The sequence below is a fragment of the Spermophilus citellus genome (genome assembly GCF_964194105.1).
Source record: "Spermophilus citellus genome assembly, chromosome: 7".
Classification (NCBI taxonomy): domain Eukaryota; kingdom Metazoa; phylum Chordata; class Mammalia; order Rodentia; family Sciuridae; genus Spermophilus; species Spermophilus citellus.
Genome location: NC_138188.1, coordinates 105,944,258 through 105,966,475, shown reverse-complemented (window position 1 = coordinate 105,966,475; position 22,218 = coordinate 105,944,258). Strand labels below are relative to the sequence as shown.

The 22,218-nt window shown below is 42.3% G+C and overlaps 1 protein-coding gene across 2 annotated transcripts; it reads right to left on the bottom strand.

The window, feature by feature from the left end:
* Positions 1-753: 753 nt before the first annotated feature.
* FBXO40 (F-box protein 40) lies at positions 754-21,318 on the bottom strand. Of its 2 annotated transcripts, XM_081300619.1 has the most exons (5): positions 21,104-21,318; positions 20,884-20,993; positions 9,764-9,796; positions 6,852-8,768; positions 754-4,205 (listed from the first exon to the last, which is right to left on the bottom strand). In XM_081300619.1, exons 3-5 carry the CDS (start codon positions 9,764-9,766, stop codon positions 3,993-3,995), a joined length of 2,133 nt encoding a protein of 710 aa, XP_081156745.1. In that variant the 5' UTR covers positions 9,767-9,796; positions 20,884-20,993; positions 21,104-21,318; the 3' UTR covers positions 754-3,992. The 2 variants fall into 2 exon arrangements, with proteins under 2 accessions (XP_081156745.1, XP_081156744.1); XM_081300618.1 differs by having other exon boundaries at positions 20,884-21,318.
* Positions 21,319-22,218: the final 900 nt, after the last annotated feature.

Below are 22,218 nucleotides of genomic sequence, written 5' to 3'. Positions count from 1 at the left end.
GCTTTAGCAGTTGTGCCAGGCTAGCCACCTGCCTGGGAGTAATGACACACTCTTTCCATGTGATGATTCTAGAGGAAGAAGCACAATCTAGAGGATAGAAAGCAGGAGAAAGGAAAGGAAAACAAATTGTAGTGAGGCTGAAGAGGATTTAGATCCAGAGACAGTGGCCTCCTTGTAGCAGGGTGACTGAAGTTAGTGTCCAGGAAAGAGGCTGGATGGAGGAAGTACATGAAACTTCTGAATGACCCAGAGCCGAGGCAGATAGGAAAGAGGGTAAGGACATGTGGACGGCCATTGTGGACAAAAAGTGAATCGGCAAGCAAACCATGGGATGAGGGAAATTGAGAGGTCAGGGCAAGGTGGGTTTTTCTCAGCCCCAGACTACTGGGCTCAGCCTCAGCAAAGGTCAGAGACAGAAGATTTGAGGGCACAAAGTGGGGGATTTGGTGTAGATGATCTTTGGTTGATAGAACATAGAATCTATGCTGTTACCAGCATCCAAGTTGAGTCCAGCTTTCACGGAGGGAGAAGGCATTGGGGTGGAGGAGGAGGAACTAGGATTAGTGGCTGAGACCCACAGTTGCTCCAGGACTTCATCAGAATTGGTGAGCTGCAGGGGCACCTAGAGAGCTGCATGCTTCAAGCTTGTTCTTGACTTTTCTTCAAGACACACAATCCTTAGTTTTGATAATGACTTCTACGCCAGCAAATCACAAAACTGTCTCTAGATATAACTCACAAGATTCACACACCTTAACCTTTCAAAGGTGAGTGCAAAGCAGCCTTTATTTCCTCCTATAGACACACCGGGATTTCCAGTATATAGCAATAGATCATCACATGTACACAATATCATTCTTCATTTCAGTTTGATTTGATTTCACACAGAAGGCAAACTTTTACAGCAGTTTTCCTGATCCATCTCCAAGTTCCACTTTGCTTTTTCACTCTTCCCTTCAGAAGAGGAGAAAGTTCTTTTCCAGATCCCTGTGCTGCTAAGGCAATAGAGTCCTTTCTGGCCCAGTTCTACAGACCCTGCCCTCCACTTTCAGCTATTCTCTACTCTGGTCTGCCTTTCTGGGCTGTGATGCTCATCAAGGGCTCTGTTGAGGCTCTATTCCTGTGACACAGCCCTCTCGGCCCTCCTCAGGTGCTTCTTACTCTGGAGCCATGTCTAGCTGTCTTGCCTCTTCCTTAGGCGCTCCGTGCTCCTGCTGCTCACTACAGCCTCACCTCACTAATCAATCATCTGTCTCCCCACAGCCTCTCTGATAAGGTCCCCTCCTGCTCCTCTGCTCTCTCCTCTAGGAACCAGGAGATACCAGCAGTACCCTGGCTTCCTGCAATATGACAATTATCTTATAAATGTGTTTGATGATGTTGACCAAATCAGTACTGTTCTGAAGGGAGCAAAAGGGAGAGGAAAGTGCCTCAAGGAGCGCCCCGCCCCCCACCAGGGGGCGTGTCTTGAACCCGTGCCCCGCCCACCCTCGCTGTGGAGGGAAAGCCTTCTGCCCTCTTCATGCCTCTGTGGTTGCTCCTCAACCACAGCCCTGACTCATCGTCCTCTATCCGTAGTTCCTCTTTCTCTCTTTTTCTAATTAGAAATCCTGGCTTTGGGAGCATTATTCCTCCACATAAGAAGGACCAAATTCCAAACACATGTAACTGACACCCAGAGAACTCTCTTCCTTTCTTCTTTCCCACACCTGACATCCAGAGTTTGCTTCTAGTTACTCATCTTCACTGAGTAAAGCCTTAGATCACACTCTAGTTATATTTTTAGGAAACAATGACATATATAAATGTGAAATATAAATCAAACAATAAGCATTAGAAAAAGTAAGATTACGTTACCAAATAGTATCTAGTGGCACATAATAATGAAAGATGAGCATATTTCTGGTTTGGGGCTTGCTCTACCACCATCTTGACTCTTCCTTTTCAGAGGTATGATCTACACCATTTCTGAACTGGGGCGACCCAGTCAAAACAAGCACCCAGATGAATGAGCCAATTTCTTTTGTTGGGTGAATTCTTTCTCTACTTCCCTTTTGTTCTGTCCTCCCTTTTTCCTATTTCTCACTTGCTTGAGAACAGCTAGAACTGCTTGGAAAATGGCACTGATTAAGGTAAGAAGGACATAAACATAAGACAAATAACTTTCCTGGATATAACTGAGGAGAGCAGAAAATACATATTCTTCCATGTGGCCCGGGGACATGAAGCCATATCAAACAATTGGATCCATCTGGTTTCCGACTTAATATCACCTGACATGTAAAACCTATTTAGTAGATACATGAGGGCAGCATTAAACCACAGCCATTGTGGATGGCTATGTGCAACAGGATTCTGTTGTACTGAAAAATGAGCATATCCTAACTTACTGCCATGATATTCCTTAGGACAGTGGTTCTCAGCCTGCAGCCACTTTGCTCCCAGAGGACATTCTGCAATATCTGGAGACATTTTTGGCTGTTCACTGTGTGAGTGCTACTGTGGGGTGGGGGGGTGGATTTAATAGAGGCCAAGGGTATTGCTAAATACCCTAAAATATATAGAATAGTCCATTATGACAAAGAATTATCCAATTTAAAATGTCAATAGTTCTGGTTAGGCACAGTGGTGCACACTTGTAACCCCAGCATCTTGGGAGGCTGAGGCAGGAGCATCGCAAGTTCAAGACCAGCTCCAGAAACGTAGTGAGACCCTGCCTCAAAATGAAAAGGGGCTGGGGAGGTAGCTCAGTAGTGAAGCTAGTCCAGGTTCCAAGTGGCTAGGAGTTCCAAGGTTAGGAAACTTGGCTTCAGGGATTGCAAGTTTATTGGGGACTTTTCCCTCTACTTATGTGCTTGTGAATATTCATGGTTTGTTATCAAAAACAGCAGTAGCATCTGTTTTTGACAGGCTGGAGGAATGACCAGCAAGCTTGGGGCAATTCAAGGAACCACTGTGTTCATATGTCTTTCTCTCCAGGGCCCCCAGTGGACTATCCAAGTGGTGTATGGTACCTGTGGACCAGTGCCACAGGAACTGTGGGGGGTCTTGTTTGGACTTTACCCAACACGTAGTCTCCTCAGCTTCCCTGTGTGTCCTGGCATGACACTGAGGTTGGCATCATGTATGGAGGTCATTTCAGACATAGGGTGGCACTGGGCTATGCCTATGCTCTCCTTCACCCAGACCTACAATATACGTCTCAGGAAAAAACAACCTTGACTCTTGAATCATTATTAAAAACATTAAAAAGTAGGCTTGAGGCTTTTGTCCTTTCTTTGAAAATACAGAGTCTCCTCTGGACTCTTCCTCGTTTTTCAAGGCTTCCTTTCTATACCTTGCTAAGAATCTACACAAGAGACTGGGTGATCTCGTTACCTTTTGGCCTGCGGTATCCTCCAGGCTGCTGTGCTCAGCCAGGGGGCTCTGTTCTATCAGGATGAGATGGGACTACTTGGGTTTAGAGGCATCAGGGTGACCAAAAGTCACCCTGAACTTGACTGTCAAGACAGGCCCAGCTTCAGAACCTTAAAGCTGGATGCCCTCCACCCTGGCACCCTGGGAGGTAACTCTGCACCCTAGGAAGTAATTGACTGTCCATGCACTGTCTGCCCTGCCAATATGCAAGTTTTGTAAACCAAAAAGCCCAGTGTAAAATCATGGGCTTATATTGGTTACGGAATTTCATTGCTCTCTCACTTCCTAAATACTTGTATTCCTTTCCAAATAGCCTGTTACTTATTCTCTCCTCAGACTTATCTATTTTAGAAAAAAGAAAAAGAAAACTAAGTCACAGTGTGGCATTATCATATAAGTCATCGCTTAGGAAATTCTTAGATCTAGTACAATTGCTGAGGTTTTGAAAGACATCATATGTTCCAATACATGCAATGAAGCAGAATATGCAGTTACAGCAGGGGTTTCTCAAACCATTCTCAGTCCTGCTTTCAATCACTCCAAGGAAAAATTCAAGAATGATGCCATCCAAATCTCTAGATGTGTCTTCCTCGTGGTCTAGTTCTAAAGGTGGAGACTAAGCTCTCTTGGGCCTGCTCACGGGGCTGACACATGCTGGTCAAACGAATCGGGTCAGTCTTGTGTTCTATGATGTTGAAAGGACAGGCCTTCAGATGCTCAGACATGGAGGTGACTTCATTAAACTCCCAGCTCTTGATTTGGGAGAAGAGGCTGCTGAACTGCCAGATCTGTGGAGAAAGAGAAGAACTTAAAGATAAACCTGGGGCAATGCCCCCAGGCTGGCTGTGTTTGAACAGGATAAGGAAACGCCTCTCTCTACTTCCTTCCAGAGTGTTCAGTGGCATTTGACTTTTGTTAGTTTCTTCCCCAGTGTCCAATTTAAGCTTCCCCCTTCCAATTAATAACCTTCCCAGACAGCCTTGCAGTTGTGTGGGAATGACTGACACAGATCAGCATATTGACATCCACCTACCTTCCCCTGTCCTTCCACTAGCAACTGTTAGTTCTAGAGTAGACCCAGTTTAAATCAGGACAATTAGCACCAATGGGATTCTACCCCAGCACTTTTGTTTGAGATTTCAAAAAGCAGATTCTCTTTCTCCTTCTGTACTTGAACTGGGAACTGTAGTCCTAGGAGGTGTCAGCAGTCTCTAGGGACCACCAGAGGAGAACTGTCTTAGAATGGAGCCAATATTGAGGAAACAAAGAAACAGAAAGTAAAACGAACATTGGGGAATTTTTTGAGTTGCTAAAACAAGCCTTACCTGAAACTATTAGCTAAGGACTTTTGAGTTATATAGACTAATAAATTCCATTTATTGTTTATGGTACTTTTAATTGCTTTTCTACCTGCTTGAAATTAGAAGTATTCTAACTAAATTAAGGTCTTACCTCAATGGAGAGTTATATGAGTTGAGTCAGTACTCAATAAAACACTCTCTGGTCTTTCCAGCTGGGAGGTGGTGGCAAAGCTACTAGTTTTAAAATGTGGCTATGAGGCTTGGCACCCTTGGCACCTGGTACCCTTTCAGCCTGACTACTTCACCCTCAGTGTTTTGTCTTGTTCCTGTGCAAAAATAAACTATTTCTTGGGATCTTGGAATTATTTCCCTTTTTACCCCCAAAGCCATTTTAATGTGAATATCCTTTAGCCCCAACTAAATTCTCTTTATTATTTTCTGCAAGCAAATTAGTTTGTCCCAAATGATATCCAAGAGTGGTCAGCAATCATTGAATTAGGAACAAACTTGAAACCTACATCTCCCCACTCCCACCTCCCCCCCCCAAAAAAAAAAAGAAAAATGTAATTTCTAGCATGCAAATTAAATTATTTGCATCTGTTTTGTAGAGGAAGATAATAGGTAGTTTTAGACAACACTTTTTCAAAAGAATATCTCATTCACTATTTATCCTTAGCATGTGGTTGACAGTCAGTGTTTAGCACATGGATGTAGGCATGGATACGTAAGAGAGAGTCTTATAATTATGTTTGAACAAGACTGTCTAGGTGATCAATAATGGAAATACACATTTTAAATATAGTCAACAAAAATAGATGCAAACACTTCTAATTCCCCAATGCAGCTCTTAAACACCCACCTATTAGGAAGAACTGCAACATTAATATTATAGAATTATTGACCTAAATAGGTATTAGTCATTCTTGGTTTGTATTACCCCCATATTTACTATGAGAAAGAACGTTACAGGCCAGGTGTAGTGGCACACATTTGTAATCCCAGCTCCTTGGGAAACTGAGGGAGGAAGAACACAAGTTCAAGGCCAGCCTGAGCAAATTAGGGGGACCCTATTTCAAAAATAAAAAATGAAAAGGTCTGGAGATGTAGCTCAGCTCAGTAGTGAAGTATCCCTCAGTTTAATCCCCGCTACCAAAAAAAAAAAAAACAAAAACAAAAAACAAAAAAAAAAAACAAAAAAAAGGACATTACAGGCACTTAGATATGATGAATTAGGAGTCTCATTTCTGTAGAAGTCATAATACAGCTAAGCAAATATGACCCAATGGAGAAAAAGAAACAAAACTTTTACTGAAGGAAAGGGATGCTTTAATACAACAAAGTTTTCTGAAAAAATTAAGTATTTGAACCAGGGGAGAGATCAGTAGATTGAATTCATGAAGAATTTCAAAATGCCTTTATCAACAGCAAAAACTATTCTTAAAAGAACCATTGAGGGCTGGGGGTGTAGTTCATGGATACAGTGTTTGCTTAGTATGCCCAAGGTTCTGGGTTCAATACTCAGCACTCACTACAAAACAAACAATAACCAAGAATCAGTTGACATAGGACTGAGAAGAATGTTGCCTTACTGTAATTGAGTCCAAGCAGGAAATAGATGGCACACACAAATGGGGTCACGTTAAGAGAATTTTTAAGGGGAATGATTTTCAAATATATGGGCAAGGTACAGGAAAGCCATGAGATACTGTAGAGTATCCAACCTTAGTAACAGCATAGAGTCACTCCTCTAGGCCTGAAGGGGAAGAAGGCTGTCATAGGAACCCAGAATGAGTAACTGTGTGGGGAGAGCCACCGGAGGCAGCCACCTTAGCTGAACTTAGCCAGTTCAAAGGGGCATGAAGGGAAGGAACCAGGAGAGTGGATCCTTCAACTCTGTTCTTCCTCCCTCCTTCCCTCCCATGGTATTAGCCCCACTGGAAGCTGGAGGGCAAAGGGAACCAGTTAAGCAATCTGGGAACATACCAGCGTGGAGAAGGGTCTGTCTCCCTTAATAGACTGATCTCCTTGAATCAGTCTTAATTCTAACAACTGTCCCATCATCTAATGCAATGCTTGTCACATAAAAAGCTCTTTACAAATATTTGTTGACTGAGTGAATGCATATTAACTTGCCTCTCTGTGGACTTTCCAGGAGGTGCCTCCATGAGAGTACTTCTTCTTCTTCCATTGCAAGAGGACCATCCCTCTCTCCTGTAACAGGGTGGCACAGATATTCCTCATCAGCACAGACACCTGGGAGAGCTGGGACAGGCTGATGCTGTCCAAGAACCCAGCAATGTACTGCAAAACCTCCAGGGGCAGGCTGGTTAGAGAGTTCTGGATTTTTCCTCCTTGATCTATGAGATGGTTGTTCTTCCTGCTCTCGTTCAGCTCTGGAGCAACCTCGGGCTTGATGGCAAAGGTCTTGAGCTTCTGACTGTAGATCACTTTGGCCTTTTGTCCTGGGGGACGGAAATAGTTCTGAACAAACGTACATCCCAGGTAGGAAAGGGGGCATCGGTGTTGGAACCAGCCATTGAGGCATGACTGAATGTCTGTGTGGACGTTCTTGAAGTGCAGGGGGAATTCATCCCTTCTGAAGAATTTGTTGCAGGTGAAAGTAAACGCAGAGCTACTCTTGTTGTGTCTCCTGGTCACACACTCACTGTGGAGCTCTACATGAAGTCCTCCTGGGTTGGCAGCAGTCAGGAGATCAGCCAGCACTGTCCCCGAGGAAAACGGTCCTGGCTCAAAGTTGTACGTCTGTGTGGCAAAATCCATGAACAGCCCATCGATGCTCCTGGATTCAGAGATGACGTGGCCCTTGAGTTCTCTTTCCAAAGCACACTGGAGGGTGGTCTTGATGAGGTCTGATTTTGGCAGGTCCTCCACAGTGATCCCCAAGTCAGAAGTATCTACGGCCTTGTGTTCACTTGGCCTACAACTCAACATGGCATCCCCAATTCTTGCTCGCTTCCCACAGTAGCTCACAGGAACTTTGAAGGTGTAAACGGTCTTAACTTCTTGAGCCTCAAGGTTGCCATAAACAAAGTCTCTCTCCCTGGGGGTACAAGCAGGCATCTGACCAAAGTGAATGAGCATCCGCCCATTGTGCACTAGATACATATTATAGTCCTTTGCATCTACAGCTGTTTTCAGTCTTTCCAGAACACCATCCTGCCAGGGGGCAAGGCCTGTCTTTTCCATTGCTGCGGAAAAGTCCTGCTGCTTCTGGTCTTGCTGTGTTTCTTTGCCGTTGGCAGCAGCCTCTCCCTCTACCACGTTATTGCCGTCGGAAATCTGTTCTGTCCCTGCACCATCCCTGCTCTTGCTCTCACAATTTGCTGATGAACTAGTTAAAGCAGAGGCTGCATGTTCTTTGCTGAACATGTTTTCCCACTTGTTGAACTTGGCCAGGTCCATCCCTTCTTTGGTCTTGGCTAGTGCCTCTCGTTCTTCTTGACTCAACTCATTCATCTCCCCGTTGGGTGCTGACAAACCGTTGTGTGGTACCAAACTGGTATCTGGTCCTCCCACTGCTCCTTCCATTTCCTCCCAGTTCGCATCACCATTCCTGGTTGGCTCCTCCTCCGTGGCATCTCTGGTTTCTGGGAAAAGCTCTACCATGTTCAAGGATCCGAAGAGAATCTTCTGATCCTGGAGGGCCAGGGCTGTATCCAAACACTCCTCATTGGGGGTCTCTTTCATGATGTTCTCATGAAGGATTGTTTCTGAGTCCACGTTTGGCCAGCGGTTCCATTCCATGGAGCAGCAGACCACGCTGGCCGGGCACATCTGCAGGTGCTTGGCCAGCTTGTGGCGGGACATTAAAAGGGGGCAGCCATATTCAGAGTTGAGGCATGGAACCTGCTCTAAAGGACAGAGGAGCTTGTGCTCTGCCTCTTTGCACATGTGGAAGGTAGCACCGCAGAGCAGGTGGCAGCTTATCACCAGGCAGGAGACGTTGGGCTCCACAGGAACATGGCAGTGGCGGTTGATACATCCTTCACAATGCCTGTGTGGCCCAGGTGGGGGCCTTTGTACCCTGCCCTGGACACACCAAGGGCAAGGGAAGAGACAAAAAAAAAAAAAAAAATGAATGCGGTAAGAGAAGCTCAGTGCATGTCTGAGACAGTGTTTTAATTTGCTTCTTTCCTGTCTACTCATGATTTTTATAGGAACCTTGTAATCTAGTGATGATTGTAGAGAAGAAAAAAATCCCTCCAAGTCCCACATGCCAGAAATAACAACTATCAACTCTTAAAATGTTTCCAGTGTTCATCCTACCTATATAGTACCTATATTTAGAAAAGAACAAAAAAAGCTGAATGTAATGAATGATCTATGACATCGACAGTTTTTGTTATTGAGTTGTAGCTTATGTATGATTTATATGGCTAATACTGTGAATACAATTTTGAATCCTGCATTTTGAACTTCTATTATGACATAAAACTAGATTGGTATTGATTCTTTGCAGTCTTTCTTTATAATGGCAGATAACATTCCACAAAATTGTGTGCTGTCATTCATTCAATCATCTCCAGAGGTGTGCTGGGAGGAGAAAGGGCTGTGTCTGGTTTTGCTCACATCTGCATTCCTAGCACCTGATACCAGGCCTGGACCATTGTAGGTACTCGATAATATTTTCTGAAGGAATTGTTAGTCAATTAGGGTATTGTTCACTTTTTGCTATATTATTTTTTAACTTCTAATTGACAATATTTGTATGTATTTATGGGGTATAGTAGGATAATTCAATTCACATAGATAATGAGTAATAATCAAATCAGGGCAATTAGCATTTCCATCTCCTCAAACATTTACATTCCTGTGTGTTGGGAACCTTATTTAAATATTTTCATTAAAACTGTTTGCTCACAAATTGTTTTCTACTCTCTGCTTTCCCCTTACTCCGTGTTAATTTCTTGCCAATAAATATCATCAAATCATAAGGACAAGTCTGCCAGCTGCTTGGGCTACAAGCTAAATAAATCAAGACCCTGACTGAAAGGTGAAGCTCCAACAAACATTCTGGCACTTACCATAGCTTCTCAATTTCTTCTTGCTTCTTAACTCTAGGGGAAAATATGAAGATATGAATATTAATGATTAGTAAGAAAAATATTATGGTTATTTATATTAACAGGGGCCAAAGACACTCCACGTTCTCTCTCATTTAATTCTTCTCACCAACCTGGAAGTGGTGCTTCCATTTTATGGTCAAGGAAATGGAAGCTGAAAGAAGTTAAGTAACTTAGCCAGGTCACACACTGGTAAGTGATGGAGTCAGGTTTCCAACCCAGGTAATGCTAGCCTGTGCTCGTGCACTGACCCCAGTGCCCTCTGATGCAGCACATTACCTACACCGATGGGAGACGCAACTTCTGTTTCTTGCAATTTTTTCCATTGTCTATTGACAGTTATTCTAGGGCTCCTACTTCTCTGTCCTATACTTTCCCAATCTGTCCAAGTTGCCCCCTCACTTTGTCTCTCATTGGACCTTCACGACTAATGAGAGGTCAGCCTGATAGCCAAGTTGGTCTGGGCAATGTCGAAGTACCTGTGACATATCTGTCATGTGTCATCACCTTAGTGTCTTCCACTGTGTTGTGGTCAGAACAGGGGTCAAAACTCCAAAGGCCTCAGTTGCAGGCTAAATAGGGAATATATTCTCTGCCTTCAGGGATTCTGGTCAATTAATTGGTCTTGGGGGTGGGGATGTGGCTCAAGTGGTAGCGCGCTCGCCTGGCATGCGTGGGGCCCGGGTTCGATCCTCAGCTCCACATACAAACAAAGATGTTGTGTCCGTCAAATACTAAAAAATAAATATTAAAATTCTCTCTCTCTCTCCCTCTCTCTCACTCTCACTCTTTTAAAAAATATATTTAAAAAATTAATTGTAGAATTTGCAGGGAAATGGATGGCATTAGAGCAGATTATGCTAAGTGAAACTAGCCAAGCCCTAAAAACCAAATGCCAAATGTCTTCTTTGATATAAAGAGAGCAACTAAGAACAGAACAGGAAGGAAGAGCATGAGGAAAAGACTAATAGTAAACAATGATGAATGGGGGGAGTGAAAGGGAGAGAGAAGGGAAAGCATATGGAAATGGTAGGAGACCTTCAATGATACACAAAATTATAAGAGGTTGTGAGGGGCAAGGGGGAGGGGAAAAAAAGGGGAGAGAATTGAACAACAGCAGAGGAGGTAGAGAGGGAAGATGGGAGGGGAGGGAAGGGGAGGGGGGATAGTAGGAGATAGGAATGGTAGCAGAATACAACAGTCACTAATATGCCATTATGTAAAAATGTGAGTGTGTAACAGATGTGATTCTGCAATCTGTACTTGGGGTAAAAATGGGAGTTCAAAACCCAATTGAGTCAAATGTATGAGCTCTGTAATGTTTTGAACAATCAATAAAAAAAAATTAATTGGTCTTATGTGTTGCCAGGTCTTCTGATTTTTCCAGAGAAAGTGGAGTTTTCTGAGTGCACAGTAGGAGGCAGACTACACAAGGCTCAACCCTGGTGCTACAGGTCAGCAGCTATAAGACTTTGAGAAAGTTACTTCCACCTCGTTGTTCATTAGTTTTCCTGTCTGTAAAGGGAGGATGATAATAGTACCTGCCCTGAAGCACTGTAGGGAGTAGTTAATGAGTTTTAAATGTATGAAACTCAGAACAGTCCTTATCTTGTCAATTTATTGATGGTGAGTTTTCTCCCAATATTTTTTTTGAAGATTTTCAAATATATTTAAAAAGTTTAAGGGACATTTTTTATAAAAAAGCACCCAAAAACACTCTACCTAGATTCAACAACTATTAACATTTTACCATTTTTCTCTCCCCTTCTTCTTTTTCTCTCTCTCATAAACATTTTGACTGAAAACAAGATATCATAACATTTCATTCCTGAGTACATTAGCATGCATTTCCAAGAATGAAGACATTTTCTTTGGTAATTTTTACATTATTTTGTTTAAGAAAACTAAAATTTATTTATTAATGTCATGTCACAGATTGTTTATATTACTAATTCCCTAGTAGTTCCAAAAATGTTTTCCATAATTTTTAATTTTTTTAAAGAGAGAGAGAGAATATTTTTAATATTTATTTTTTAGTTTTTGGTGGACACAACATCTTTATTTTTATGTGGTGCTGAGGATGGAACCCAGCGCCCTGCGCATGCCAGGCGAGCATCCAACCGCTTGAGCCACATCCCCAGCCCGATTTTTAATTTTTTTAATGTTTAATTTTGAACAAGGATCCTTTCAAGGCCCATTTATTGCATATGGTTAAGTCTTTTTAGCCTCTTTTGTCTGAAACTGTCCCTTCAGTTTTTCCTTTTAAGGAGTGACAGTCTTAAATCTCAAGAAAACTATAGTCTGGTTCATTGTTTATTCACTTGTTCATCCATGCATTCAATAAACATTTGTTGATTACCTGCCATGTGCCGGTAAGGAGTATGAGTTACTTGGACTGCTTGTCAAAGTGACTTACATACTATTTTCGTTAGAATCAGTTGTGATGTGTATAGATCTGACTCGAATAGATCTGCAATGTTCAAAACTGCCAACCAGATGTGGCTATTTAAATTTAAATAAATCAAAATAAAACACAATGAATGATTCAGTTCCTCAGTCATGCTAGCCATATTGTAAGTGCTTTCTCTCCACATCTGGCTGGTAGCCACTCTATTGGACAACACAGAATGTGTCCATCTTCGTGGAAAGTTCTGTTAGATAGTGCTGCTGTGGGTTCTGGCCACCAGATTCGGGGTGTGTACTGGAATTTACAATCTTAACATCCTGCCCATGTAATGATGATAATGATGATGATTTTCATAGCAGGTATTGAACGCACAGATGTTTAACTGGTGACGTTCCCACCAGCCCTTTTAATGTTTTTCTTTTGAGATAGGGTCTCTCTCTAAGTTGCTTAGGTCCTCACTAAGTTGCTGAGGCTGACTTTGAATTTGTGATTCACCTGCTTCAGCCTCCCAAGTCACTGGGATTAGAGGCATGCACCATTGCACCCGACCACATATGATTCTAATGCACATTAAATGAGAACCCTGTTCTTATTAATGAGAACCCCCACTAGGCCCACCAAGTGATCATGAAAAAGGGACTGTGCTGGAGTGCTCTCTCCACCTAATCATCCAGAGTCAGGGCAGGTGAGAAGCCACAGGACAGATCCTCAAATAGGTTCAGGACCCAGTGGAAGATAGACCAAGGTGTGAGAATCAGAGAAGGAGCTGAACAAACACAGCGGGAAGTTTGAGGGAATTGGACGGTGCTATCGTCTGAATGTTTGTGTTCCCCCAAATTCATATGTTGCCATCTTATCCATAAAATGAGGGTGTTTGGAGGTGGGGTTTCCCAGAGGTTAATTATGAGGGCAGAGCCTTCATGAATGGAATTAGTGCCCTCATAAAAGAAGCCTGGCAGGTTCCTTGTCTCTTCCGCCATATGAACATGGAGCAAGAAGATTATGAACCAGTGTGCAGGTCTTCACCAAACATCATTAGCATTTTGTCTTGGACTTCCCAGTCTCCAGAACTGTGAGAGATAAATTTCTGTTGTTTATAAGCCACCTGGTCTATGGTATTTTATTATACAATCAAAATTAACTAAGATAACCTGAAATGGAATATAATATGTTCAAGAAAGGAGCACATATTCTGGATGCAAGAATCCAGCTGTTGATCATTTAACACTCTTGCCATATCCCAGCTCACTTCTAGGGGAAAAATTGTGGACTTATTTTGGAAATTATTAAATATTAGACTTAAAAATCTGGAATTATTTGATACTCCATAGGGAGCCTAAAATGGCTCCTGTTGTAATTTGGGTGTTGACTGAGAGCAGTGGAGGGATGAGTGGAGCAGGAGGATCTGCAGTTAGAAAATGCTTTTTAGAGAACGTGATGGAAGATTTTATGGGTGATATTGAAAACAGGCAGACAGGAAATATTACAAAGAAGGAATCATATTTTTGTTCCATGCTAGAGATGGGGAAAGAAGAGACAAAGTTGATACCAAATTTTTGAATGAGAAAGGGAGACTATCGGCTATAATTTTGAGAAAAAATAGAGGTCTGAGAGGGAACCATCTTTGGAAGAAAGACGGGTCCAGAAACCGTAATACAAGTTGCTTGAGATACTGGTAGATCATGTGGATGGGAAGATGAGGGACTGAATACAGTGATGCAGATTTGAGAACTTATCCACTTAAAAGTGAGAGGGGAAGCACTGCCTAAGGAAGTGAGAACACCAGAATAGGCATGTGAGCCATGGCGTACATGGCCATGTGTGACCACTTTGAGGCACATTAGAAAGAAGTAGAGTCAGAGGAGAGAGCTCAGCAAGTCAGAACGATGTTGTCACAGATATAAAGGCAGGGGAGGGCATGCCTCAAATGCTACTGCAAAACTAAGAACAATGACAACATTGCCACCGTTTATGGGAGGTCCCCAAAGAGCTTTTGCCAGAGTAAATGTGGCATTTCAGCTGTGGGACCTTGAGCCATTTGAAATGTGGCATTTGCTCAGAGGGAGGGGAAAGCTGTTAAGCACATAGTGAAAAGACAGGCCTGTGACCTGGCTGAGAGAACGTGACCATCAGCTTTCTGCAGAAAAGCAACTTGTGAATAAAAGAAGGAGTCTGGAAAATTCAGGGGCTCCTTCTGGCTTTCAGGTGGGAAAGAAGAGGCAGATCACAAGTGGAATAGGACTATGTGAAAAAAAGATCCCAGCGTCAGCAATATCCGGCTTCCTATCTGCCAGCTTGCTGTGTAATGAAGTGGAGCTCAGTTCCTGGGAAGAGAAAAGAAGGGCTTGGCTAGTTCAGTGGGCTACCTATGCAAACTCGGCCCTGGCAGCAGGGATATGTCTGGCTGGAGGGACACAATCCCTTCTTGGCCTTCAGTGTTACGGAGTATGGTTCCTGGGAACATTTGTGGGATAGATTTAATGCTCTCCATCCCTGTGAAGTTATTTGGAAATATTCCTTTAAGAGAAAACAATGCACGCTGGCACAGAAAAAGCGACCCTCCCCCACTGCTTTTAATGCTGCTATTTAAAGATCCTCTTTCAGGCTCCAGAACTACATCCAGATGAGTGACTTTGAGAGAAGACATGTGCTGAGCAGAAAGAATGGTGGGTGGAGGCTATTCTGGAGAAGTTTGGCAGTTGAAAGAAGGAGAGAGACAAATAGAGCCAAATGAACCTTTCATTGTGTATCTGGGGAAATTATTCCCACTGAGATAAGGACCGATCTGGAGTACCTGACAGTCTAATTATTGCTGGTTTGCCTGGGACTCCCAGGTTCAGCATTTAAAAGTCTCACATCCCAGGATTTGGACAGTTGATTGCTCACCTTAAGTTGGAGCAGATCAGTGTTGCCTCAAGTTAATCAAATTAGATATATCATTGGTTGCCTTGTGACATAGATGACCTGTTCTCCTAATCTTGATTCATTGTGCATAGAGACTGGATCCTTCTCCTCTATGGGGTCTGTCTGACTTTTCTACAGTGAAATATTTGTGTCTGTGTTTTGGGTGTTGTGGAGGAAGAAAAATAAAATTTGGTGCTTATATCATGTGCTTATATCATCTCATTCAGTCCTTACAACAACCAGGTGAGGTGGGTATTACCATTTTCAGTTTACACACAAGGATACTGATGCAAAAAGAAGCCTAGGTTTGTTGGACTTCAAACCCAATGCTCTTTGCTATATCACACAATGTTCAGAGACCCACGGAGACATATGTGGTCCATTTCACCAGTCTGGGGAGGATGCAAGTCCATGGCTAGAGTTGGGACACAGCATGGTGGCCACATATATGAGCTATTCCTATTGTAAAGGAGCCAGGTGTTCTTCATTAGGAACCATCTCCATCTCTGTAGAGAAGTTTTCATTTTGTTTTGGTATATCTCTAAACCTTATCCCATATTATGTCCCCTCTGAGTAGAGGAAACAAGAGGAGGATCTAGGTCTGATGTGAAAGGGAAGGGATTAGTGTTAAAAATATGTACTAAAATATGGATTCTGAAATTTAAAATGAAGTACATAATAAATCAATCACACAGATGATATAAACTTTTTACTGTGAAAAAGTTGACAAAAATCTATGCCTGAGCTCTTCAAATTCTATGCTCTTATATTCACCTTTGAATTATCTCTTTTTTTTAATATTTATTTTTTAGTTTTCGGCGGACACAACATCTTTGTTGGTATGTGGTGCTGAGGATCGAACCTGGGCCGCACGCATGCCAGGTGAGCGCGCTGCCGCTTGAGCCACATCCCCAGCCCCTTGAATTCTCATTTCCAGACTGAAAAGGTAATGCATCCCATCCTCTTATGAATGAACTTCAGTCAAGCACATGATCAATATACTTTCCCCCTCCTAAAATGAATTTTAAAGTTCCCCTGTCTAGAGGGGACAGTGGTCAAAATAACACAATTTAGATTTAAATTAGTCCAAAGTCCCAGACTTAGATTTCACTGTGTATTGGATATAGCTGAAGTGGAGTTGTGGACCAGATATGTGAGTTTAAGGAATGGATATTTCACTAAAGAAATAGGGGAGCGTTTAGAACCTGGCAACAGTTTGATGTGATGATGATCATAGTGCTGTGTGGACCACTCAGAATGTAGTAAAATGATTAGCAAAGGCAGTGTGGTCCCCAGGCAAATAGCATCAGTATCACCTGGAAGCTGGTTGGAAGTACAGATTTGAGGCCCTACCCTAGATCTACTGAATCCAGCTGATTCTATGGAAGCTCCAGTTTGAGAACCACTGAATTATAACAGCTTGGTATTGTGCTTCCAGGTAGAAAGGAACTACTTGCCAGTTAATGGGGAAGGTCGGTGGGTAATTCTATCATTCCATATCCTCCACCACCACTGCGCAAGCCCAAGCACCATGATCTCTCATTCAGTCCAGTATAATGAGGTTATGATCAGTTACAGTCCCCTAATTTGTACCCCATAATCCATATTTGCCAGCAGAAAGTGTGATTTAACAATTTATAAAATTAGGTCATTACTTTCCTGCTTAAAATCTCCATCCAATTCCATCACAAGAAATAAAGTGTGGAAGTCCTTGTCATGGTTCACAAGGCCATGTAAGAGCTGTCTCCTGCCCTTTGACCTCATCTCTTGCCCTTGTGCACTTGGCTCCACCTTTTTTTTAAAATTTCTTTTATTTTTTTAAATACACGACAGCAGAATGCATCACAATTCTTATTACACATATACAACACAATTTTTCATATCTCTGTTTGTATATAAAATATGCTCACACCAATTCATGTCTTCATACATGTAAAGCTGCTTTTTCCTTTTTTTTTTTTTTGATAGAATGCTAGAATTCAATCTATATTAAGAAAAATCTGGATTACAGAGGTAACTTTCATCCTCTTAAATCAATAACTTATCATTTTTTTTTTTTTTTGGTTGGTCGTTCAAAACATTACAGGAAAGGCAGCAGAATACAACAGACACTAGAATGGCAATGTGTAGATCAATGGAAGTGTAAATGATGTGATTCAGCAATCTGTATACGGGGTAAAAAATGGGAGTTCATAACCCACTTGGCTCCACCTTTGACTTATTCCAGCATGAACCCACATTCTTTCTCTTTCTACAGGGAGAATTCTCCCCTCGTTTCTCATTTGCATTATAAGCTTCTTCTCCCTATTTAGAGACCACCTTGCATGTTACTTCCACAAAGAGGCTTATGTGACACCTCCAATGTAAAGTACATCAATCCATACTCTCATGAAGTAGCTAAGTACTTTTTGACAAGTTATTTAATCTCCCCAAAGCTAATTTAGTCATCTATAAAAATAGGGCTGATAATAACCCATCAGATTGGATGAGCATCAAAGGTAAACAAAGTCACTCAATTTTTAGGCCATCTCCTGGTCACCTCCCTCTTCAGGCCTTTATTTCTTCATATTGTATCGCTCTTGAGGCCCTTGGCTGGCCTTTTGATTTTCAGTTGCCCCTTACTCCAATGTATCCTACGTAACAATGCCAACTTAATAATCTTCAAACTCCATTTAAAAAATAAATAAATAAATAGCCTTACCTCAGTCTTTTAAGAATGTAAATCCCCATAATCCTCAGAGCTCCTTTAATCACCCCCAAAGCATTCCTTAAGCTCTCATGATTTCAGATAGTATGCTCAGGCCTGGGATACTGCCCCTCTCCCCCTGGGGTGGGGGCTATTGTCATCAGAAGGCCTGGAACTTTTTAGATGTCACAAAGACAAGCTGAAGGCATTTTTCTTTCCTAGGCCCAAGTTTGTATAAGTTTAAATGTTTACCTACATTCTCCTCCTCATTAAGGAAAATGGAAGGTGCCAGTCAGACTGGGCTTCTCTCTTGTAATTAGCTGCTACAGCAGCAGAGACTGGTGGAGGTTGTTGGAAGCTGGGAGCAGGGAGAGGTTCATATGGCCTGCAAGACTGGCAGGCGCAGCAAGGCAGTGGAAGGTGCTCTGACTGGACTGTCAATGGAGGGCTCAATCGCCTCTCAAGGAACACGCTGAATGAGCTCTGAGGGGCCAGAGAGTGGGTGCTGCTGCTACCGCACCCAGCACTCAATTGGTATTTACAGAATAGGATGGAGTTGAATTAAACAGAACCTAAAAGAAAGTAGCATTTTGAAAGAGCTGTGAGAGCAACTGGAAACAAATTTAGGAAGAAATTGTGGTGACGCTAATTGGGGAGTGCTTTTTAAAAAGGGTGGAACTAACTAGCTTAGGTGGAAGAAGCTTCAGTGGATTGGAGTTAAAGACACATTGAGCACCACCAGGCTTATTTCCAGGGTATTACCGGGACCTTGTTCTCTGAACCACTTCAGCCATACCATCAGAAGTGTGGACCAGGCAGATAACAAGAAATCCTCTACTCCAGAGCTTCTCCCAGTAGGAGAATCACCGGGACCATCTTTTTAAAGTGCAGGTTTTGATTCAGTGGGACTGGGGTGAAGCCTGAGCCTCTCTCCTGTAATCAGCTCGAGACAATGCTGATGGTGCAAGGAAATCACTTTGAAAGGAGAGGATCTAGTTTCACCTTTTTTTTTTAGAAGAGAATGGAAGACTCAGAGAAGGAAAGTACCTTGGTCTCAGAGTCTAATCACATGTTTCTTTTCTACTGCACTGGGATGTTGTTATTGAGTCTGGAGAAACCACAGCACCACCCAGAGCTACCTGCCGGGTGGTGGTCAAAGGCAGCCTACATGGTACTGAGGGCTGAGTTGGACAGAGCCTGGAAGAATGAGGCAAAGGTGGTGACCAAGCGTCACTCATTGAAGGTCATGATAGCAGGTATAGGAGATGTATTTTAAACACTGACTCAAGCAAAAGAGAATGGGATTAACAGATAATAGTTTTAACATTCTTTACTATAATTTTAAAGTTAGTAGCAAACAGAGTTGATGTCAGGGAGATATTTTTAGGTAAAGGGCCCTCTCGGCACCCCTCACATGATGTCAGTGACTAACTATTCTGCCTCCTCATGTGGCTAGCCCTAGTAATAATGATTTATTTCTGAACTTCAACTTCAGTGAAAGTGACAAGGTTAAAGGTCAAAGATATGTACTTTAACTCTTAACCTATTAACCAGCCAAGGAATTACTCTAATTATATATTATTAACCTATTTCCCGGAGATATTTAATTTTAGGGAAAGAAATGTTTAAAGTTAACCATTGAAGTAATCCTTTTGCATCTTGAGATTTTTTTTTTATACAACCAGTTGACTGAGAATGATTCCCATACCTGGTTCCATAACCTCAGGCTTCTACTAACTTCACCACACCCTAAAAACCTAACCACTCTCCCCAGATCTCTACAACTTCACAATCTACAGTTCTCCACCTACACTAGACATCTCTCTGCTTTTAATCTGCTTCGTTGTTTAATTGGCTATTATCTAGGGGTGGCTCTGAATGAAGGCTTTCTATTACTGCTAAATCAGCGTAATCTAGTCTCACTGGGATGGCACCCCAGCATACATTTTGTAGATTTAGTGCCATGGAAACCCTGGCAAAATTAAATGAAGTTAAGCAATTATACACGGTGAATTTCACTGTGCCCAGCAAACAGGCATAATTATAACACAGACACTTAGTGCAGAGTCATGAGTATATCTGGAGGTTATAGAGACAGGCAAGAAGAAACTAGGGTATCTGAGTGATTGCTTTAGGTCTCCTTTGAGTTGGCATTGCTGGATTTCACCTGAACACTTCCAAGTTTAGTATACAGAATCCCTTTTGCTGCATAAGCTACTTCCCAGGATGTCCTTAGCTGAACTTTGAACCAGAGAAATACAAGAAAATAAACAGTGCTCCGTTACCCTTGGTGTGTGTGTGTGTGTGTGTGTGTGTGTGTGTGTGTGTGTGTGTGTATGCGCGCATGCAACACTATACAGTTATTCCAGAAGCCACGAATAATCTAGCTGTATTTTATAGCCTTTAGTACTGCCTGTATCTTCAATCATTTTGCTGTTGTTCCTCTGGATGGCAAGTCTCAAGTTTGTAACAATTTTTGGTTTGGATGTATAAGCCTATATAAAGCTTTAACTTGTACACTACTTTCACTTATATTCCGTGGATGCATTTTGGATTCAAGAGACCTGGGGAGGAAAGAGTCCCATTTAGGGAATATTGTTAAGGGAAAAACAAGTCTTACTGCAGACAGAGTTTAAATAGTGCATGCAGTAAGTATAGCTGTTGCATTAACTGGTAGTGTGATACAGTAGATGGAATTTAAGCTACATGAGAATGACTTGCAATGAACACAGACAATGCAGATTGGAGAAAAGATCATAGCGTTTGGACTTTAGAAAATAGGAATTCTGGGTCTGCACTTTCCCCCTGTGTACTTATCACCTGCTCCCCCTATCACATAACTTTTCTGGTTAATTGTAGAAGAAAGAACCTAAACCATTAGATTCTAAGCTGCTCTAAGATTTTAAATTTGACACTGCAGCTTACACATGGCTGGGTCTCATTCTTGGGGGCTAACCCCCCCACAATGAATCTGATCAACAATCCACTTCCTCAGGCACAAAGGTGATGCACAGCAAGCCTCCATCTGCATGTTCATCATCTGAATGTCCCCATGGAACACCTGCCCCTGATTGAAGAGCTTACCTTAACAGTGCAGGCTGAGTCAGCATCTGCTGCTCCTGTGTCCCTCAATGGTGAGCAAGCAGATCTCCGGGAGGTACCTGGGTGTATCCGCAGCAGCAGAGGACAGAGTTCTGTTGGGAAGGCAGGGAAGGGGAGAAAACTTAAACAGAAATAGTTCAAGTGTTTTGAAGTTAAAAATAAAACTATATCACAAGGGGCAATGTGACCAGGCTCAGCTTACGACTTTTTCCTTCCCCCTCTGTATCATCACTTGGTCTCTACTGGAATGACATTAGCAGGGGAAAACCTAATGGGAAATGGGTTCTATTTCAATGGGCTTTCTTTCCCTCGAGGAAAGAGAAAAACCCTTTGCAGGATTATTTCAAAGCCAGAGCAGCCTCGGAGTCCTGTGTGTGCAGTGGACAGGTCCAGCTGTGCCCCAGGAGACTGGTGGAGCATTCAGCACCGACTGCTGCTCTAATTATAACCACGCTTCTCACCTAAGCCCAGTGGCTGGCTGAAACATTGACTTGTGCAAGTGACATGCTGTCCTGTTGCTGTTTCTCCGATTTCTTGTCATGACTAGTTAGCAGCTGTTCTCTGCTGGCTCTTGCCTTTCCCAGGTGGCTGGAGAAGGCAGTTTGCAATTCAGAAATCAGGGGTAGAATAAGTCCAAAGTACAGAACTAGAGGTGGTAGGAGGCTTAGATGCCATTTGCTCCAACTCTGTTTTGCAGATGAGGAGACAGAGGTTCAGAGAAGGTAAATTACTTGTCCAAGGTCCGTCCCATGGCTTACTAGTGTAGGAGGCAGAGGAAGGACCCACTTCTTTCTTCTAACTCCCAGTCTTGTGTTATTGATCTTTTTCAAATAAACACATTTAGCCATATTCTGAGGAAAGCATTTTTGCTAATTTCTAGATATGTGGCTTTGACCAAATTACTTAACCACTCTCTATCTCACTTTTTCCAGTTGTGAAATGAGCATAATGATACTTGGTGGGACCATGTGTAATAATGCATTGAGACATGTAAATCACATGAATAATGTCTCCTACATACAGAGGGCTCAACAATGCTAGTTGTAACTTGAAAGTATTTTAACTAAAAACAGTCTTGTTAAATTCTACTGAAATTACAGTCAATGCATTCTCCTCTCCATTGGATTCTTCCATGCAGGTATGTCCACATGGATAAGCTTACCTGGCATGAGAAACCAGCAGATGAACATGGTAAAAATTTCTAAGATGGATTTTGTATTCTGAAACTTTGATGAATGTGTTTATAAGTTCTATAGTATTCTTGTGGATTCCTAATGAAGTTCTATGTGTAAGAAAATGCCATCTGTGAACAGAGGT